This window comes from Chanodichthys erythropterus, chromosome 2, assembly GCF_024489055.1.
Source record: "Chanodichthys erythropterus isolate Z2021 chromosome 2, ASM2448905v1, whole genome shotgun sequence".
In the NCBI taxonomy this organism is placed as follows: domain Eukaryota; kingdom Metazoa; phylum Chordata; class Actinopteri; order Cypriniformes; family Xenocyprididae; genus Chanodichthys; species Chanodichthys erythropterus.
In genome coordinates, this window is record NC_090222.1 from 25,922,820 (window position 1) to 25,943,612 (window position 20,793).

General features: G+C 35.2%; 2 protein-coding genes across 2 annotated transcripts; one reads left to right on the top strand and one right to left on the bottom strand.

Annotated features, from left to right (window-relative positions):
- Positions 1–389: 389 nt before the first annotated feature.
- Positions 390–5,482, top strand: rbp5 (retinol binding protein 1a, cellular). The gene is made up of 4 exons (XM_067406600.1): positions 390–885; positions 1,718–1,902; positions 2,067–2,168; positions 4,813–5,482. The coding sequence occupies exons 1-4, from the start codon at positions 810–812 to the stop codon at positions 4,864–4,866; spliced, it is 417 nt and encodes a 138-aa protein (XP_067262701.1). The 5' UTR covers positions 390–809; the 3' UTR covers positions 4,867–5,482.
- Positions 5,483–7,245: 1,763 nt separating this feature from the next.
- On the bottom strand, positions 7,246–19,112 carry LOC137034047 (tumor necrosis factor receptor superfamily member 14). The gene is made up of 8 exons (XM_067406636.1): positions 18,693–19,112; positions 17,410–17,535; positions 17,165–17,320; positions 16,613–16,706; positions 12,106–12,191; positions 11,826–11,942; positions 9,822–9,923; positions 7,246–7,790 (listed from the first exon to the last, which is right to left on the bottom strand). The coding sequence occupies exons 1-8, from the start codon at positions 18,730–18,732 to the stop codon at positions 7,624–7,626; spliced, it is 888 nt and encodes a 295-aa protein (XP_067262737.1). The 5' UTR covers positions 18,733–19,112; the 3' UTR covers positions 7,246–7,623.
- Positions 19,113–20,793: the final 1,681 nt, after the last annotated feature.

Sequence of the window (20,793 nt, forward strand, 5' to 3'; positions counted from 1 at the left end):
TGTTGTATACATAAAGTTTAACTAACCTAAATGAAAATGAAAATGAGAAAGGTTGCCTTGGCAACTGGCTAAAATAAACCAAGTTTTAGGTTTTTTATCATTTATTTGGTTTCATGTTTATTTTACTTTGATAAATAAGTTGAGACTTCAGGATGGTTTCAAACTGTTTTTTAGGTACATCTATCACCAAGTATTTGTATAACTATTTCTAAAAAATTTCAAGTTTTTTTTTTTTTTTCTGACATTTTTTTTGCAGTCTTATATTTGCATATTTAATGAGTTAACACTCAGTTTGCATATTTTAAAGGGATACGGTCATAGTGAATCATTCTTTTGGTGTGTATTTTTTGAAGTTACAATTTGCTCTGGAAAACCAGTCCACCTCCATTTAATGCAGCCTGCAAATCAATCCCAAACCTAGATAGGCTGGATTTGGCTATTTGTTCAGAATTTAGTTGGTTTGGGAGGAGTCATAGCTGCTTTTGGGTTTACTTACAGAGGACGAACCTGAAATCGGTCATGGCTCGTTGTGCAACGGAACATCACGGAGTAGATTCCCGGAAACACTGACTACGGATTCTGCTCGGTGTCTACAACTCGCGTGCTGTTAGTAGGAAACGGCGTCAATCGCGCTATTATTTAACCAAATTAACTAACATACAATGCGATAGTGCTGCCTGGAGACACGGATAGAGATCCAGACAGATAACCAGAGGGAAAAGTGAGGCAACAGAGCCACAAATCACACAAAGCTTAGATAGATTCGTGTCGACTCGAACCAAAAAACAAAACAAAAAAAAAAACTGAGAATGTCGAAACCTAATTATACTGGCATTTACCACATGGTTTCCCAGAATAATTTTGAAGAATATCTGGCGGCTTTGGGTGAGTTATAATATCTTTTTTTTCCCCCTCAGTTTGGAAATCTAGTGAAATGCTTAACGAAACAGAGTGACTCACTTTGATTGAAATTTGATGCTTGTGTTGACTCTTTACCTCCTGCCTTTAAACCTTCGTGAACCTGATGGATGTACCTGCCTTTATTCTGGGTTAATGTAATTAAATATAGTCTAATCATCTTCTTGCCGTGGGGAAGAAAGTCTAAACGAGATCATAGCATTTTAGTGTGTAAAAAAATACAATGGAAAAGTTTAGAAACATGTCTGACCCTGGGCCGTTTACCACATTCATTGATTCGGACCTTTATAGTAATTGTCTCATCATGTTATGCACCTAAAAATGAAAAACAAAAACAAAAAAACTCATATTGTTACAAAATCGTATGAATTTCTTTTTTTCTGTGGAACACAAAATGAAAAATGTTCAGTTACTTGATTGTCACTCTTTTTCATGCATTTGCAATAATGGAGCTTCAAAAATAACTTAACAAGCAGAATAAAAGTATCATATATATATATCATGCATAATATTCAAAGTCTGAATTCATACAATAGTTTGTGTGAAATCCAAGTTGTTTCTCACCAATTATCTTCTCCTTCAGTGGCCTGTAAACCACTGCAACAAGAACATTGAATCAGTTATTTGAACTCAAGATCATTCTTATTCAAGAATAAACCATAAAAAAAACACCTTTTGTAGTTCACTGAAGAAAATAAATAGTTTAGAACAACACATGGTAAATAGTAAAAGTAAATAATGACAGAATTGCCTTTAAAAAAAAAATCGATATGCTTATTTCTCTTTCTCTTCTCATCAGATGTTAATTATGCATTAAGGAAAGTCGTCTGCATTCTGAAACCCAGCAAACATATTGAACATGATGTGAACACTGGCAAAATGAAAATAAAGACTGTCACCACCTTTAAGAACTTTGACATGGACTTCACTTTGGGACAGGAGTTCACTGAGGACCTGGGAGCAGTCGATGGGCGAAAGTGCCAGGTCTTAATTTTCACTCCTTATTTTTATTTACTTTATAGTCAACCCATTTGTAGTATATTTGTGAGAAACCTGGGCCCCTTTAAAAGTAACAACCACCAGACAAAAGAGTGTGGGAAAGTGTGGTATGTGTGGCGCTAAAGGATAATGTTCTCCATATGTTTCAGACCACAGTGGACTGGGACGGTGATAAATTGGTCTGCGTGCAGAGAGGAGAGAAAGAGGGCAGAGGCTGGACACATTGGTTAGAAGGAAACATCCTTCATTTGGTAAGCAAGTAGGATTTGTCCTGGGCTAGGAAAACTGCTTTACATACACAGTTTTAAAAAACTTTTAAAAAAGCAATTTAAATGTAAAACTGGACTAAAATGTTTTGATTATACTATATGAAAGGTTTGTAAATAGATATGTAAATATGGTTCTATTGTAAATAGAAGGACATTTTATAACATTTATAAACTAAGAGTGATGCTAGAACGTCTATATATTCAGCTTTTTAATTTTATTTCTATTTTTTGTTTTACGTCTTTTTCTTACAACTAAGGCAGTTATAAAAAGTGTGAGAAAAGTGACAGGACACAGGCCAAGTGAAAAGGGTAGGTGAAAGAGGAGATGAAGACAAGGGGGGATTAAATGAGATACAGGGCTTTTGTGGGCTTAGATTAAAGAGACACTGTTCTTTTAGGGTTTTTGAGTATTGTTCAAAAGTTTGGAGTCAGTAAGTTTAAAAAAAAAAAAAAAGAAATTAATAGTTTTATTCAACAAGGGCACATTAACAAATAAAAGCTGTTCTTTTGTATTTTCTATTTATCAAATAATCCTGAAAAATAGTTTCCACAAATATTAAGCAACACAACTGTTTTGAATATTAATAAGAAATGTTTCTTGAGCACCAAATCAGCATATTAGAATGATTTGTTACGCCCCGCATAAGTCTAGGGTTATAAGCGGACGCAACAAAACAAGTATTTTGAAGAGCGTTGGTCTGAGTCCTGCCACAGCACCACAAGCAATTTTAAGTTACCAAAAAGATTTTTATTTCACAGCTCGTGGAACAATTACAAAAGGTACTGTAATAAGATAAAAAGAAAAAAGGAAGCAATAGCTTCAGGAGAGGGCAAGGCCAAAATAATAATTAGTAGTTTAAACCTCTAACTAAACTAACAAAGAAAAGAATTGTACCCTAACTCCCTTCCTGGCCCCAAAACAGGAGAAAACAGGGTTCAACAAAAATGGCACCCACCTCCCTGCAGCTTCCAAATAAAACAAATAAACAAACAAACAAACACAAGTAAGCAAATATTAAAGGTGCACTTGAATGAAAAATTTAATTTATCTTGGCATAGTCAAATAACAAGAGTTCAGTACATGCAAATGACATACAGTGAGTCTCAAACACCATTGTTTCCTCCTTCTTGTATAAAGCAAGCAAGGACAATAGCAAAAAATGGCAGATGGAGCAATAATAACTGACATGATCCATGATAACATGATATTTTTAGTGATATTTGTAAATTGTCTTTCTAAATGTTTGGTTAGCATGTTGCTAGTGTACTGTTAAATGTGGTTAAAGTTACCATCGTTTATTACTGTATTCACGGAGACAAGAGCCGTCGCTATTTTCATTATTAAATACTTGCAGTCTGTATAATTCATAAACACAACTTCATTCTTTATAAATCTCTCCAACAGTGTAGCATTAGCCGTTAGCCACGGAGCACAGCCTCAAACTCATTCATAATCAAATGTAAACAATATAACAGTAAACAATACTCACATAATCCGACGCATGCATGACGAACACTTTGTAAAGATCCATTTGAGGGTTATATTTGCTGTGTAAACTTTGTTTATGCACTGTTCAAGGCAAGCGCGATCTCCGTGGGCATGGAGCAGGAGAATTAAAGGGCCAGTAGCCCTGAATCGGCTCATTTTTAATGATGCCCCAAAATAGGCAGTTAAAAAAATGAATTAAAAAAAAAAATCTATAGGGTTTTTGAGCTGAAACTTCACAGACACATTAAGGGGACACCTTAGACTTTTATTACAAAAAAAGTTCTAAGGTACCTTTAAAGTAACTGCTAAGCTTGATGTTAACAGCAGCAGCTATAAACCAAACAAGATAAACAAAGCTGATAAAGGTGAGGGGTTGTATGAAGTTCCTCTTTATCTTTAACACTTAAACTGCAAAAGTAGGTGTTCGAGAAACTCACAACAAACAAATTTTAAAAAATTTAAAAAAGCTCTCGGGGGAACGTTTTCTCAAACTCTGGTTGCTGCTGCTCTGCTTTCATGCTGGCTCACTCTTAACTGGTAAACAGGTACAGCTGGGGACAGTCCGCTATCTGCCAGGCAGATTGAGTAAGAGGAGCCAAAGAAGAAACAGAGAAAGAAACCGAAAAAGCACACAAAAACACATTAAAGAAAACCGCTTTTCTGATAAATCAATAGAGATTGCGGCTATGGACGTAACAGATTTCTGAAAGATCATGTGACACTGAAGACTGGAGTAATTGCTGATGAAAATCCAGCTTTGCTATCATAGGAATAAATTACATTTTAAAGTCTATTAAAATAGAAAATAGTTACTTTGAGTTGTAATAATATTCCACAACTGTTTTACGGAGTGAGAATAAGAGACTTCTTTCAAAAACATGTATTGCCTGGTTTCATTTAACAGTTCTTTTCATTTAAAGAAACAGTACACTCATTTTAGGAATAGTTTCCATGGAGAAACCTGGTATTCGAGGCTTTATGCAGAGGCACAATGTTGATAGGACCTTCTCTGAATGTCTCTAGTTCTTGGATTAATCCTAATCAGAAGCTTTAACCACTGGGCTAGTACTATGTATCTCTCTCAATGTCCTTCATCAGATTTTCTTCTCTCACGTCTCTCTTTTTCTCTCTCTGCAGGAGATGAGGGCTCAGGGTGTCACTGCCAAGCAGGTCTTTAAGAAGGCTGAGTGAGGATTGAGAGAGAGAGAGAGAAATAGAGGGGCCATTTGCTGGGGGTTTTGAGCTCAGATTGTTCTTAGAGCTCAGGGCTCAGAAAGAGGCAGTATTGCCACAGTGATTTGTTCCTGATCCGTAACATACAGCGTTCAAATGGAAACTACAAATGAAGAAATTGGTTCCCTCTCCATGATATGTTGCAGCTTTTAAAGCGCAGTTTTCCCCTCACAGATGGAATCAAACCAAAATGCGAAAATCAAATGAGATCATGACAATAGAGCCCTGTTGCCTTCTTTGAACATTTGTGAATGGTACTGTAAAATATGGATCAGGCTGGATTCATGGCACCCTAAAATTATTTTTTTAGGCAGATAATTACAGTACACAGAAGTAGTGATTAAATCAGCCAGCGGTTTAGCTATTAATTCCTAAATTAAATTTGTATTATATTATATGTCTGGTTTCCTGCTACTGGACTGGCAAATGATAGAAATAATGGATTTGATAAAACTGTGTGATTAAATTTTGATTAAATGCATAGTCAAACATTGTCTAAAAGTATTGAAATATGTATGAATTTTGATGTCATGTCATTGAATTTGTCCACTCTAGAATACAACCATTTATATTACCATCAAATTCTGTTTGAATGAATTTATTTCTTATCAGAGCAATACTAATAGCAATCCACACAACAGCATACTTGTGTAGCTTCTTTGCAGTAATTATTTTCAGTTACTAGATGATATTTTCTAAAAGTGTTGGTCAAAATAGTCTCATATTGAGTAGTTGTGTACAGGTTTGGCTGTACTTGTGTGGGCCAAATGTCCTCACTTATATAGTGAAATATTATGACAGTCAATTATTGAGGACATTTTACTGGTCCTCGCTAGAAAGGCTTATAAATCAGCCAAAACATGATTTTATTTAAATCTTGTGTTTTGCACATGTTTCTGTGATGGGCAGGTTTAGGGGTCAAGTTAGGTGATAGAACATATCATTAATTTAATATAAAATCAATGGAAGTCTATGTAATGTCTTCACTAATATAGTGAAAGATTGTGCAGGCTTTTTTGAAGTGTTTCATTATTCTAGTGAAACAAACGGGTGTGTGTATATACTACACACACACAGGATTTTTTTTGCTATCTTTGTGAGGACATTCCATTGGAGTAATGGTTTTTATACTGTACAACAAACTGTACATTATATCCCCCCTACACTACCCAACCTAAACCTACCCATCACAGAAAACATTCTGCATTTTTACATTTTTAAGAAAACATTTAGTATTTTTTTAAAGCTATTTTAAATATGAAATGTCCTCATATTTCATGTTTACGTCATAATACCAGTGTAATACCCATGTCATTATACAAATTTGTGTCCTCATAAATCACAAAAACGTGCATGCACACACACACACCCCCGTTGAAAAGTTTGAGGTCAGGGGTTTGGGGTTATTTTTTAATTTTTTTAAAGAGATTCTGCAAGAATGTTAGATTTCTATATCAAACAAATGGTGGTATTTTGAACTTGAATCCTGAAAAAAAAGTACACCAAAGTATACCAGTTTTCACAAAAGTATTAAGCAGCACAACTGTTTTAAACATTGATAAGAAATATTTCATATTAGAATGATTTTTTGAAAAATCATGTGTGAAGAAATAGGAATATTCCACAATAGTACTGTTTTTGTTCTCTATTTTTGTTCAAATAAATGCAGCCTAGGTGAGCATTTATTGATTTCTTTCAAAAACAAAACCCCTACCATGTCAACGAGACATCTTTCAACCAGCCATTGACAAATTAACTCTTTCCCCGCGGCTTTTCACTGTTATACGGTAGGTGGCGCTATTACACATCTTCTGAAATCGTAGGCAATCTCCAGATCAAAACATTGCTTATGCACGTTTTAGTCTTTGACAAAACACGACTTTATAAAAATTTTTCTTAAAATATTGTTTGTTTTTTAAACTATTTGTACGATTAAACTATTTGAAACTTAACCACATTCAAGTAGTGATAGAAAAAGAATGCATGAAGCTAGAATAAAAGGTTTTTGTTGTTGTTGTTGTTGCTTTTTAAAAAAAAGAGTCTTTGTTCTTTCTTTTGATATATTGTATGTTGATATATTAATGCAACAAAATATTCTGAGGGCCATTAAAGTTTGAGAAAATTATTAAAAAATACTGCCGGTGGCTGGGAACTTAAAAAAAAAAAAAAACGTTGGCGGGGAAAGAGTTAAATACCTTCCATCTTGCAATTCCCTCATTTTGCCTCTAGAGTGCGGCAATAGACTTGGATTGAAAATACAAGCTGAGATAAGGCTGTTTAATTTCCTGTCCCAATGTCACATGTTTTTGCTTTGTACGTGCTTCTTGCCGACTTACAGGTTGGCCAGTGAAATTGAATTGTGCAAACAACAGAGGTTTAAAAGGACAAGCTTAAAGTCTATTGCGCCATCTTCTGGTAAGACCTGGTATGACACATGACAGTCTTCATCCCTTTGTACATAGGCTACTTTATTTGTGGGATTATTCAATGTTTTTTATTGAAATGTAACGAAACATTTAAAAAATAATACCATCACTAAAGACAATGTTAAATTTCCATTCATCTTGATTATTGTAGAATATAAATGTATTTTTACTGTAAAAAATAAAATTAGTTATTTACACACATTTTACCAGAACAGAAGTAAAGCGCTGACAGAGAAAACCATTAATTAGGGAGTTAATTAGGGGTTCATAGGGAGTTAATGTGTCAAAGTTAATCATTCCATTCAGACTCCTGTGGCTGCGAATGATAAGCGGAGTGATACATGTTATCTGTATATCCATTTGCGGCAGTTATTTGGCTGTATTTCCCCGACACGCTCTTCATTGATATAACTCCATCACACTGTATGCAACTGTCCATCTCTGTGTAATTTTCAGCTGAGGAAAAAAAAAAAGAAGAGAAAATTACTGATCAGTGATTGGCACATCATCTAAATATCTAATCATTTGTGTTTTCATTCAACTGATAAGTATTATAAACTCCCTTTACAGGCTTTCTAATAACTTGGATTAAATTCACATATATTCAGATATTCTTTTACCAGAGTGGTCTGTTTTAGCATTTCTTTTTCAACAGCATTAAATGAGGATCATTTCTGAAGGATCACGTGACACTGAAGACTGGAGTAATGGCTGCTGAAAATTCAGCTTTGCCATCATAGGAATAAATTACTTTTTTAAAAATATTGTATTAATAATAATAATAATATTTCAAAATATTACTGTTTTACTGTATTTTAGGTCAAATAATTGGCCTCAGCATTTCAACAGCATTAAGTTCGCCCAAACAAACCCTTTAAATATAAAGAATTTATAATTGTGATTAAAAATTTCCAGATCACGTGTAATCAGTTTCTCGTAAATTTGCCTTTTGAGATCAGACCAGAAAAGCTGCTTACTGTACAAACTGGAAACTCTGTGTACCTGGTGTCACCATATGACTGGTTTTAAATCAACATACGATTCAGACCCCATGTTTAGCAGAGACATCAAATACTTTATCGCTGCACTGAATTAAGTGCAGGAGGAAAGTGTAGGAGTTGTGGGAGGCCAACACAGCTAAACTAGATTATTTAGCATGCAGTAAAAGACAATTCCTATGTGGTTTGTACCCTCCTGTCTGTGAGTTGATAAGATCAGATGAGTTCAAAGGAAATGTTTCAATGTTTTATACAGTGACGCAAAGCCATAATTGAAGTCATCAAAAAAATCTGGTATTGCTCATTTTGAAACTCTCCTGACTGTATTTAATGCATACTGTTGGAATGTTCGGTAAGATTCTAGAATGCCATTTCAAAATATCTGACAGATTTCCAGGTCACAGCTTCAGAAATATTAGAGGTACTGTGTTGCTGATATATTTACAAATGTATTCAGAAGCGCCCGGCCCTCTCATTTTGTGTTTAAATTCATTACTTTGTACAAATACATTTCAAATTCAGGATTTAAGTAAAATATCACTATTAAATTGTCGGGATTTTTCTGCCATTCTGCAGAGTTATCATTTAATTCAGATAAGAGAACATTAATATTTGTTGCTTGCTTTATAGCTCGGATGTCTTAATGTCATTGACTAAAGATAACACTTAAGAACTGTTAGAGTTAATACTGTATATCAGGGGTATATCTTCAACCTTTTCAGGACTTTTTTCACACAGTCTTATACACTGTTTGTATTGCATTTCAATCTTTTTCTACAATAATATGCACAGTGTTGGGGTAATGCATTACAAGTAACGCGAGTTACATAATCAGTTTACTTTTTTCAAGTAACTAGTAAAGTAACGCTGCTGCTGACCTAAGATGATCCAATTCAACCAATAATAAGCAAAAATGACTTAAGATAAACCACATGTTTTTTTTTTTCTTTTATATGTTGATGAAGTGTGTTGAACTTTCTTCAGCAGCACAGCTCAAAGGTTTGTTTGAGTTGCGCCCTCTGCTGTACAGGTGTGAGTTTATATTTCCTTCAGCTTGAGGCTCAATCATTTCACTTTTGGTGTGAATTTGTCAAAAATATAACTTTTTTGTAATTAAAAACAAACAAGCAAGCACCTTAGATGAGGAAAAGTAACCCAAAAGTAATATAACAGATTACTTTCTATAAAAAGTAAATAAGTAATACGATTAGTTACTTTTTTAGGGAGTAGCACAATATTGTAATGCATTACTTTTAAAAGTAACTTTCCCCAACACTGTATGCATATAGTAAAACATTGCACAAAAATTATGTTTGAGATCAAACAATAATTGTCAGATCTCTCTCTCTTGTATGTAAATAAATATTTTACAAAGACGTGTGTATGAACAAATCCTGGAATATATTATTGTGTCTATGTGCAAGTAAGAAACAATACACTTATGTGTGTGGTTAACAGAGGGAAACTTGAAGAAAACCAAGAGTTTTACCTTTTTGTTTGTCACACTCTACACATTTCTCCATGTCAAAGTCTGCAGGGTATTTCAGGATGTCTGGAGGAAGCACTGGCGAGATTTGGCTTAAAAAAATCTCTGAGAACACACATGCACAATATCAGTAATGGCTCACAATAGTCTTACATTTCCTTAACATTTAACATGTATTGTTGATGTTTAGATTTGCATTTAACATGAATATTTATTCAATAATTACTTTGTTCTTAATGTATGAGAGGCTGTTCTGCATTTTTTTTACGACACATTGTTAAAGGTCTGTGAGCATGTATGTAGAACTGATAGGATGTGGTTTACCAGCATCAGTTTAATCTTAGGCATTTTGTGCACTAAGCTGTAAGCAATTGACAGAAAACACAGCAGCATGACTGTTTTGATCTTGAGTACATCCACCCTGATGTTGGAAATCAGTGACGCCAGCAGATGTACCATCTTAAACATTAAAAGATTTCAGAGCAAGATTATCTATCCTTCGATGACTGGCAAAGAATTTCATGTGTAGGTATACATATGTGTATGCATCTTGTAGCATTAGAGACAGAGTTTGGGGTTTCCTATCAATCAAATCTGCTGTTACTGCTACAGTAAATGACCCTTTTTGTGTACGTCAATGCAAAATCATCAGGTACAATTATAGTCAACCTAGATCTACAACCCACAGATCTGATATGAAGTCAGCGTGACTTTCTTGACCACTCAGCAGAAATGCTTCTCGTCTCTAATGCTGCCTTCACATGCTACCGGAAATATGATAATTCCCAATTCTGAAGTTGTGATTTCGCATTCAAGTTGGGAGTGTGAAGTTTTTAACTAGGAAACTCGTAGGCCTATTTACGATAATTCCGAGAGCACCTGATGGCAGCATAAGAGCCACAGTCTTATATCTATGGAGCCCCTAAAGGGACATGGTGAAGGGAAAACAAATATGAAAAATTATGTCAATGATTTTGCGTTCTCTCACTGATGCAAAGTTTCTCGGGGGAAACTTAAAGGGTTAGTTCACCCAAAAATGAAAATTCTGTCATGACAGGGAAGAGAAGAGATTGTTGAATAAAGTCTTTATCTTTGTTTTGTCTTTGCGAAGAAAAAGCATTCTAATCGCTTCATAAAATTAAGGTTGAACCACTGTAGTCACATCGACTTTTTTTTTTTAACAATGTCCTTAGTACATTTCTGGACCTTGAAAGTGGTTGTTAAATTGCTGTCTATTGAGGAGTCAGACAGCTATCAGATTTCATCAAAAATATTTAATTTGTGTTCCAAAGATGAACGAAGGGTTTGGAATTAATGACAGAATTTTCATTTTTGGGTGAACTAACCCTTTAAGGCAAAACATTTTCGAGAGAACATAAAAGCATTGACTTATTTTTCCTCCCATCTCATTTTCTTTCCCCAAAATGATGTCTCTTTAGGGACTCCGTATATATCAGTGTTTTCATGTTTATTATTTAAAATATGTATAATTTTATTATATTTATATATACTATTTATATTTGTTCTTTCACTTGTTCTTATGCTGATTTTCCTAACGTATGTGTCCAGCTGCTTTCCTGTCTACCGCTGCTAATTTGCATAAAACACATCCAAAATATCCTACTTGGGTATTACGCAAATCCGCATGTTGCCAAGTCCGCGGTTTTGGGCTACTTGTACAATGTTCTCGCGGGTTGTTTTTCATGTCCGTGGGTTGAAACAACCCAAACAACATGACATTTAGCCCCTGGAATGCAACATTTACCTGGGGAGCCGCTCCAATTGGGCAAGTTTTGTGCTAGTTTTGAGTAGCATTTGGACGGGTTTTGTTGTGAAAACCTGGCAACCCTAATGTCACCTCTTTCTTCGACTTTCGTCTAAATATGCGCAGTCAAAACTGATTGTAAATCATGAATATTAACGTGAACGTATTGATAAATCACGATATCCTAGCGAAAATACATGGGTACGCATCCGTGCACTGTTAGTGAATAAGACTTAGCCTACCTGATGTTTCTGACCGACGTTTGTTTCTCCAATAAATTATAAACAGGACCAGAAATACAATAAAGGCAGTAACCACGACGCCTGTCCACAGGCCAGCAGGTAACAACCAAGAACAAGCTGAAATAAAGAAGAAAATGTAAGCTAAGAGGTACCGCTTAATGTCAACTCTTTTTTAAATTAATAAATTATTTTATTTGATTGATTATGAAAAAAATACATTGAACGTGGTGACATTTCCAATAAAGCTTTCCCAGTAGAGGAAGTCTATTGAGAGACTCACATGTAGTACATGGTTTAAAATGTCCACACACAGCATCTGATGTGCTGGTCCCAGGAACCTTCACATCTCGACCGAAATCATCACAACTGTAAAATGACAGAGAAGGCAGAGGATTTCAGAGGGGAAACTTTTATTTTGTTTAAATCTATTTAGCCTAGCAATTTAGCTAAGGAAAATAATTATGTATGAGTGTAATAATATACATTTGTAGCCTGGGCCGCATTAATGCACGGGCTTACCTGGGCTTAAGCCCAGGGCCCCGGGTGAGGGAGGGCCCCGGTGATGCCGGAAAAAATATAACCGCATTTTCTAATGTGATGACTGTCGCTTTAACATCGCTTTGATATGAATACATGTGCTGTTCTGCGCGTGAAGTTCATACGACGCGCTGCGTCAGCAAGCAACTAAGTAGGCTATCAGTATCTGGACAACGCGGACAGACCCAGTGGCGCTGCCTGTGTGCGTACACAACGCGTTTTTGCTTTTGCGAGACGCGGGCAGTGGAATGGGGGAAACCGCAAGGTCTCGAGACGCTTTTTAAAACTTTTTTTAAGATGAACTGATTCATGGCTTTAGATCGCCATGTCATGCATCAAGACGCGAGCGCAGCGGTTCTGCACGTCCTTCTAGCGCATGTTTACATAGAAAAACAAAGAAAAAGTAACGCAGAAAAGCGCGTTCTGTGTGAACAGCCCCAAAGAAAACAATGTGTTCGAATTTTAAAGACGTGGTGCGTCGCTACGCTTCTCGACCGATGTGCGCCCCTTCACTCACTGAACCCTGCAGAGAACTGAAATCAAATGCATTTCTGATTTGTTTAGATATGTCTGCTGCATGACGATACAGTTTGCTTTCTCATGACACTAGTTTTAATTATGCAACTTTGCTGCATAACGAATCAATAAAAGCAACCAGCTGGATATAAACTAATGCAAATAGATGGTAACAATCATGACATTAAACATTTGGGTAGAACTTGCGTGTGTTTTTGTCACATTGTTTTAAAGATCAAAGTACAGGATAAAAAAGTAGCCTAATTTTTGCCTTAAAGAATTAATTGATTCTGAACTGCCGAAATGAGCAATTCCAGTCTCACTTCCTGTTACAAACCTACATAACAATGTAAAAATTTGTGTAATGATAGCCGGTTGCTCGTGAACAACATCTATTTTGGCCCGCCTTCAAACACTGAGACTGGAAGACTGAGACTTCAAAAAGCTGAGACTGGAAGAGTTTGGTTTGTGTTGTTGACATGTTGACATGACATCTTTACGGTGCAAAAGCAAATCCACTTTGCATGCACTTCCAAAAGACAAGGACTCACACTGGAATTGAAATGGTAAAACTGGCGCCTTTGTTACTGTTCGAATCTGCATCTCGTTTCAGAGGCTATGTCCTCCAGAGCTCGCATTTGAAGGGCTGCATACATCATTAAGGATGTCTTATTTAAGAAAAGTAACCATAATAAAATTGATGGTTATTCCTCATGAGGTGCAAAATGCTGTATTTTCTTTCTTACTTTGCAATCCAACGGTTGTTTTTCTTAAATGAGCCGGCCTCAATGACGTATACAGCCTTCAAATGCGACCTCTGGAGGATGCAGCCTTCGAAATGAGTAGCCTGTACAAATAGTTCAGACTATGTGCCAATATGTAGTTCATGCAGTGATATTTATATTTTATAACAGACCAATAGATTTGGATGTTTTGGTAATGGCATTTATTCATGCAAAATAAAAGGCTGATAACTTGCACTTTGTGATTAAGAAGATTGAGTGAATGTAGGCAGGGGTTAAATTGGGATTTGTTATGTGGGTGGCTCTGTGGTTTCAGGCTTTCGAGTGGTGCATGTGTATGCAAAGACTTCAAAATCGTATCATTTGACAAACTGTAAAATATAACAAGTTGAGAGAGCTCTCTGCTATGAACAATAAAATGCTGATCAAAATCATTCTATAGATGCTGGTAGTGTGAAAGCTACATCTGATGACAATAAAATATTTCTGTAGGCCTGTGCCTTCTCCTTTGTGTCAGTATTAAATATAAGTGATGCTACCATTAAAGAACAGAATATAAATACAAAATACAGTGCTCGACATTAAGCCTGGGTTCGTGCTTGTCCTTTGGACAACTAAATTGGTAATTTACTTGTCAGAGTAAAAAAAGTAGCTTGTCTGGAAAAAAATAAAAAATTGTATTACTATGCAAATCTTTTATCTTTTATTTCATATTCTTACATTTGATAAATTAAAATAGTAAGACACTAGGGCTGTTACCAAATTAAATAATTTACACTGAAAAAGTACAACTGCGTTCAATAATGTTATGAGATTCTTTAAATATTTTTGAATAAACAAATAAGAAATGTTGGTGGGAAATTTATACTTTTAAACATGAAATTAAACCGCCAGTAGATGGCGACAAGTGACCGTCTTAATGAGTGAGCCACTGAGTCATTTATTCAAACGATTCACTCTGAATCAAGAATGAAGCAGTTGTTTATGAATGGGCGATTGAATCTTCACCCAACCGATTTGTTCAAAAGGCTGAATCATTCAAAACGGCTGAGCGCAGCTGCGAGATGCGCTGCTTCTGCTTTGTTTGGAACTATTTTCGCTGCTACAACAGAACAAAAAACAGGCATATTGCATCTAAAACGTAAGTGATTGATATTAACTACTTGTTTATTGAATTGTTGTATGAAATTAGTGTCAATTTCAATCGAGGTGATATTCAGGAATTCAGCACTTTCGGTCGTGTGATGCTTAACTTTATCATATGTCGTAAATAGCAAGCTAAACCCCATTGAATTTTTATTGCAACATGATAACTGAGTTTCTTTGTGTGAACAGAGCTCATTTGTTTTGAATTCTCCTCAAGAGGTTACATGATCCTCAACAGCGCAATATCACCGCCAGTACATCCACTAAGCTAGATTAATCATTCTCGCGTTTTGGTTGTTATTGACATTTTAATCAAGCTACTTATCTGGTCAGGCAAGTAAAATTCTCTTTCACTTCAAAAACTCCACTTGTCCCGCAGTCCCGGACAAGCGTATGCCGAGCCCTCGTAAGCCTATGTGCCAGGGCTCAGCCCCGGACGGCCCCGGCCCAATTTAACCCCTGAATGTAGGTAATAGTGCTGGTGGATGAAGGGCCCCCTCAAGAGGTAAAGCCCAGGGGCCCCTTGTAGTCTTAATGCGGCCCTGTTTGTAGCCTATTGCGAGTAGGGCCTACTTTGTGTACTTGTAGAAAAAAAGGGAAAGAAATATTTTGTGTGTAACTTATATGTATGTCGGAGAGAGTTTGAAAAGGAAGCGATACCCACCCACCCTCCTACTAGTGTACGTCTAACGTTACACTTTTTTTTTTTTTGAATGGAAACAAATTAATGTGATTTTATTTTGTGTAGGAGAATGACACAAGACATTACGCAAAAAAGTACAATGACACAAGACATTACGTAAAAAATACGTAAAACCGGTAATGGTAATTAGGCCTACATAAATGCTATGCGTTCCTCCTCTGGCTTTTCTTTATATCAGATGGAGGTGGAAAAGTAATGGCATTATAGGTCTAAAAATGAAAATATATACATGTAGAGAAAAAATTGTATCACCGTACAATAAGGTTTCATTTTATTTAACTACATTACTTATCATGTTGTATCAATCAACAACACTTCTACATACTACTTTATTAATATTAGCTAATTGTTAATCTCAATATTTACTAATACATTTTTAAGATGAAAAGTTGTATCTGTTAACATTAGTTAATGAACTGTGAACTAACATGAACATAGGTTAATAAATGTTGTAAAAATATATTGATTTTTGTTTGTGTATGTTAGTTAAAGGGATAGTTCACCCAAAAATGAAAATTCTGTCATCATTTACTCACCCTCAGGTTGTTCCAAACCTAAATGTCTTTGTTCTGCTGAACACAAAGGAAGATATTTGGAAGAATGTCAGTAACCAAACAGATCTCCCATCCCCCATTGACTACAATAGTAGGAAAAATAAATACCATGGAAGTAAATGGGGAATGAGATCCATTTGATCACAGACATTCTTCCAAATATCTTCCTTTGTGTTCAGCAGAACAAAAACATTTATACAACAACCTGAGGGTGAGTAAATGACGACAGAATTTTCATTTTTGGGTGAACTATCCCTTTAATGCTTTAACTAGTGTTAATGATACCTTATTGTAAAGTGTTATTAAAAAATAGCAGAAGACAAGAAGTCTTTAGTTGTGTAACCTGAAAATAATCATTAATGTGAGTCAGAAGCTTCTGATTTCAGCAATAGTTTCACAAGAGATAATTTAAATCTAAAGTACTGAATAGTCATATGTACACTGCATGTGGGGGGATTTTGTGAATTTATGAGAAGTGTTGTGTTTCTCTGTCAGTCTTGAGTGTGTCTATTATATCATGCGAGGAAAAATGAGTTCGCAAATGTTTATAAACCGCAGCTTATAATTGTATGTAACGCTGAATCCCACCTTGTATGATTTTTGCAGACGGACTCATAATCCTCCACATCACTGTAGGTTCCCTCAGGGCAGGGTTTGCACACAGTGTCGGACTGGAACGTGTCTGCAATACAACTTCAGTTATTCAAAAGCCCTCCTGCCACATATTCCAACCCGAACACTCGATGGAAGCGATTCAAACCATTGCAGATCTTCCGACAGGTATAGCCACAAAACATGCTTGAATGCAAACTCAAATGATGCCTTTTAGACCTGTCACTATATGAGTCATTGTGGATATTGTGGCAAAGCATAGTGTTGTTTTCACACAGTTCATAATTGGTTTAAGTTTGGTTTTTTTTCCCTTCTCAGAGTCTTTGAGACAGTTTTCAGAGTAATCACACTGAAGAGGGCTTTAGCTTAGGAAGACATATTAAAGCATATATAGATGTGCATGGCTAACAAGCCACTAAATAAGGACTACAACTACCACAAGGATCTGAGTTTAGGTGCTTGATGAAACTGACAATTGAAAGAAAGTTTGAAAAGCCCTGCATCACATAAGCAAAGACAGATACTTACGCTTAAAACTGACCCCTTTTCCTGGAGGACACTTGGAGACGGGACTGCAGTGATCGCAGTTGGAATTGCTTGGATGTGTACAGTAGTATCCCGGCTTACACCTGCACTCTGTGTTTTCGTCTGCCTCACACTCCTTTACCATCACCAGGTTATTGTCTGTCACACACAAACACAAACATTACTCCCTGAAGAAGACATGTAGCATTATTAGTAAGAAAGACAAGAGTAAAGTAATGTGAAATTACTCTGACTGCACTCCATGCAGGGTAGACACTGCTTCATTCTGTTTTCCTGACCACTAAATGTATGACGTGGACATATTTCACACACTATATCAGATGTGGCATTACATTCAGCAGCCATATATTTCCCTGAAAAAGAAAGAGAGCTCAGTTTTTGCACAATATTTCACAATCATCAGAGGAGTCTGTCATTAATAATCAATGTATTTAAAAGCCAGTGATACAGTAATTTGTTGAAGTTGCTTGTTTATGACCTGAAAAGAGCAAAAATTTCAACCCACCACCATATATGTACAGTGAATTTAATAAGTATTTGGAAAATGTTCCAGTGTTTGTTTATCCATACAATGCAAGTCTAAAACAATAATATTGGAGCCCTTTGACTTTCATTGACAAAAACACAATGAAACATTCTTCAAAATAACTTCTGTTGTGTTCTGCAGAAGGAACAATGTCATAATTGTTTTGAACAAAATGAGGATAAGTATAACCAAATGCTCATTTTTTATGATTGTATGAAAAGTCTGTTCTTCTCAAATTCAAAGGTGTAGTTAATCATCACATTAACTATGAACATCATCCACTAGGTTCAACAAGCAGAAAGTGTTAAAATACTTGTTTGGCTTCATTTTGAATTACATATAGTTTTATAATTTTAAACATAAGCTTATTATTGTGAAACTTTACTAACTTTAATGAGTCTTTCATTAAATTAAAAGCTGCTTCATTATATAATGTGATGCATACATATGTTTTATTCCATCTAATATATCTTTTTAAATGTCAAATGGTAATGTACTGTGTTTGTTATGTTAATGCATAAATTCCGAGAACTATCAAAAAATCTCTTGTGAGCAGGGTTACATTACAGGATTTCCTGTGTATAACAGACTCTAGTGGGCTGACTTTACCTTGATGAAAACAATGTGATAAGTAAAAATAATATCCTGTGTTTTACAGTCAATTCTATGGGAAGTTATGCCACAAAATTAACTATAAATGAGCTCATGTCGTTGTAAAACATTGCAGTACAGAAAAGATCAGTCACGATTGCTCTTTTTCACACAGCGTTTGGTGAACTGCTTTCATAATGATGTTTAAAGTTTAAATTGAGCCTTCATTTTGACCAACAATAAGTGATACAGTGACTCAAACACACGAATAGATTCTAATATTAAATACAGCATTCCCATTTCATTGTGTGAAACGGTTTTAATAGAAATGGATAAAAACCCAGATCTTCTCAAATCAAAGTAGTTTGTACAGTAATGATATGAAAATCTCACCTTTCGGACATTTTTGGCCATTGCATTTCTCTTTTCCCATCTTGGCTACTTTCACTGTTGTCTCGGTTTGATCCTTTCAGTATGAATAGTTTTGTGTAGTCATATGAGGTCTGTTGGCTTACACCAGTTGACACCAATTATGGACACTTGAAGTGATGTCTTGATTCTTCTATTTACGTTACCAAGAAATTGATGATTATTCGGTCATGCTGGCCCGTGCTACTGCGTCAGTTATCTTCTATTTTCTCTTCTGTCTGTCTCTCACGCTTACTTACGCGGTCTTGTTGTGTGGTGTCTCCGTTCGTCGGCTGCAGGCAGAGGAATTATTTTTTTCTCTTTCCTTTGTGGCTCTTTTTTTACGTCACCCTCTCTTAACCCCCTCTCTTACCCTTTTTCTGCCCAATGCACTGGAAAGCCCCACTACTTCTATCCACCCTCTGCACTTGTGCTTGCATTCTCTCGCCTTCCTTCCTGTTCGCGAGCATTAAACCAGACAGAACGTCAACACTACCACAAGACCTCAATTTATTGTGAGACTTAAATTTCTCAGAAATAGTATTGAGTACAGCAGTCAACATTATTGAGGATTTTCAAACTAAAAATAATTTTAGGCATGATTGAGCTGTCAAAAGTTTGAGACTTAAAGTTTCTACTTAAAAAGTTATTTTATATATTAATTTATATTAATAACATTTCAGACAACATTTCTTTCTTTCTGAGTGAGGCAGGCATGTTTTAGCAAATATATATATATATATATATATATATATATATATATATATATATATATATATATATGTGTGTGTGTGTGTGTGTGTGTGTGTGTGTGTGTGTGTGTGCATGTGTCTGTTAACTGCTCTGAACTGAATCACATTTGTGTGATCTAAATGTCAGAAGAAAAAAAAAGAGGTCTGATTGAAAAACCCACAGACACTTTTGTGGAAGACACTATGTGTGTGTGTATGTGTGTGTGTTATCCTACTCTTTTCCTCATTTGGTCAGAACTGTTCACAGTGTAGTTTCATATCATTACTGTACTCTTTCGTGTGAGTGCTGTCATGTTGTTGCACAGAGGACCCTCTAAATACCAATATATATTATTTTACTCTAGTAGTTAATGGAAAAAGGTCTTTCCTCACATGATTTGTACAGTCCAAAAGTTTGGAACCACTAAGATTTTTAATGTTTTTAAAAGAAGTTTCGTCTGCTCACCAAGGCTACATTTATTTAATTAAAAATACAGTAAAAAACAGTAATATTGTGAAATATTATTACAATTTAAAATAACTGTGTACTATTTAAATATATTTGACAAAGTAATTTATCCCTGTGATGCAAAGCTGAATTTTCAGCATCGTTACTCCAGTCTTCAGTGTCACATGATCCTTCAGAAATCATTCTAATATGCTGATTAACACTGTTCTTTTGAACTTTCTATTCATCAAATAATCCTGAAAAATATTGTACACAAACATTTTGTACAATTGTACACATTAAATGTTTCTTGAGCAGCAGATCAGCATATTAGAATGATTTCTGAAGGATCATGTGACACTGAAGACTGGAGTAATGATGCTGAAAATTCAGCTTTGCCATCACAGGAATAAATTACTTTGTCAAATGTATTCAAATAGAAAACAGTTATTTTAAATTGTAATAATATTTCACAATATTACTGTTTTTTAATGTATTTTTTATTAAATAAATGTAGCCTTGGTGAGCAGACGAAACTTCTTTTAAAAACATTAAAAATCTTAGTGGTTCCAAACTTTTGGACTGTACTGTATATATCTCTATATATATATATATATATATATATATATATATATATATATATATATAAAGATACACTTTATTTGAATGGATATATGGTGTTATCTGAGGTATACTGCATACTGTAGATCATGGATTTTAAACTTTTTGATGCTGTGGACACCAAAATATCCTTGTGAGGGACCCCTTCCTAAAACAATAGATTTTTATAGATATATGTTTTAATATACAAAGCCATTTCCAAAAATATGAATGTGTAAAATAGCATACAGACAATTTTTACTTCCAAATATGTAAGTCACCATGAACAAAATAAACAATTCTTGTT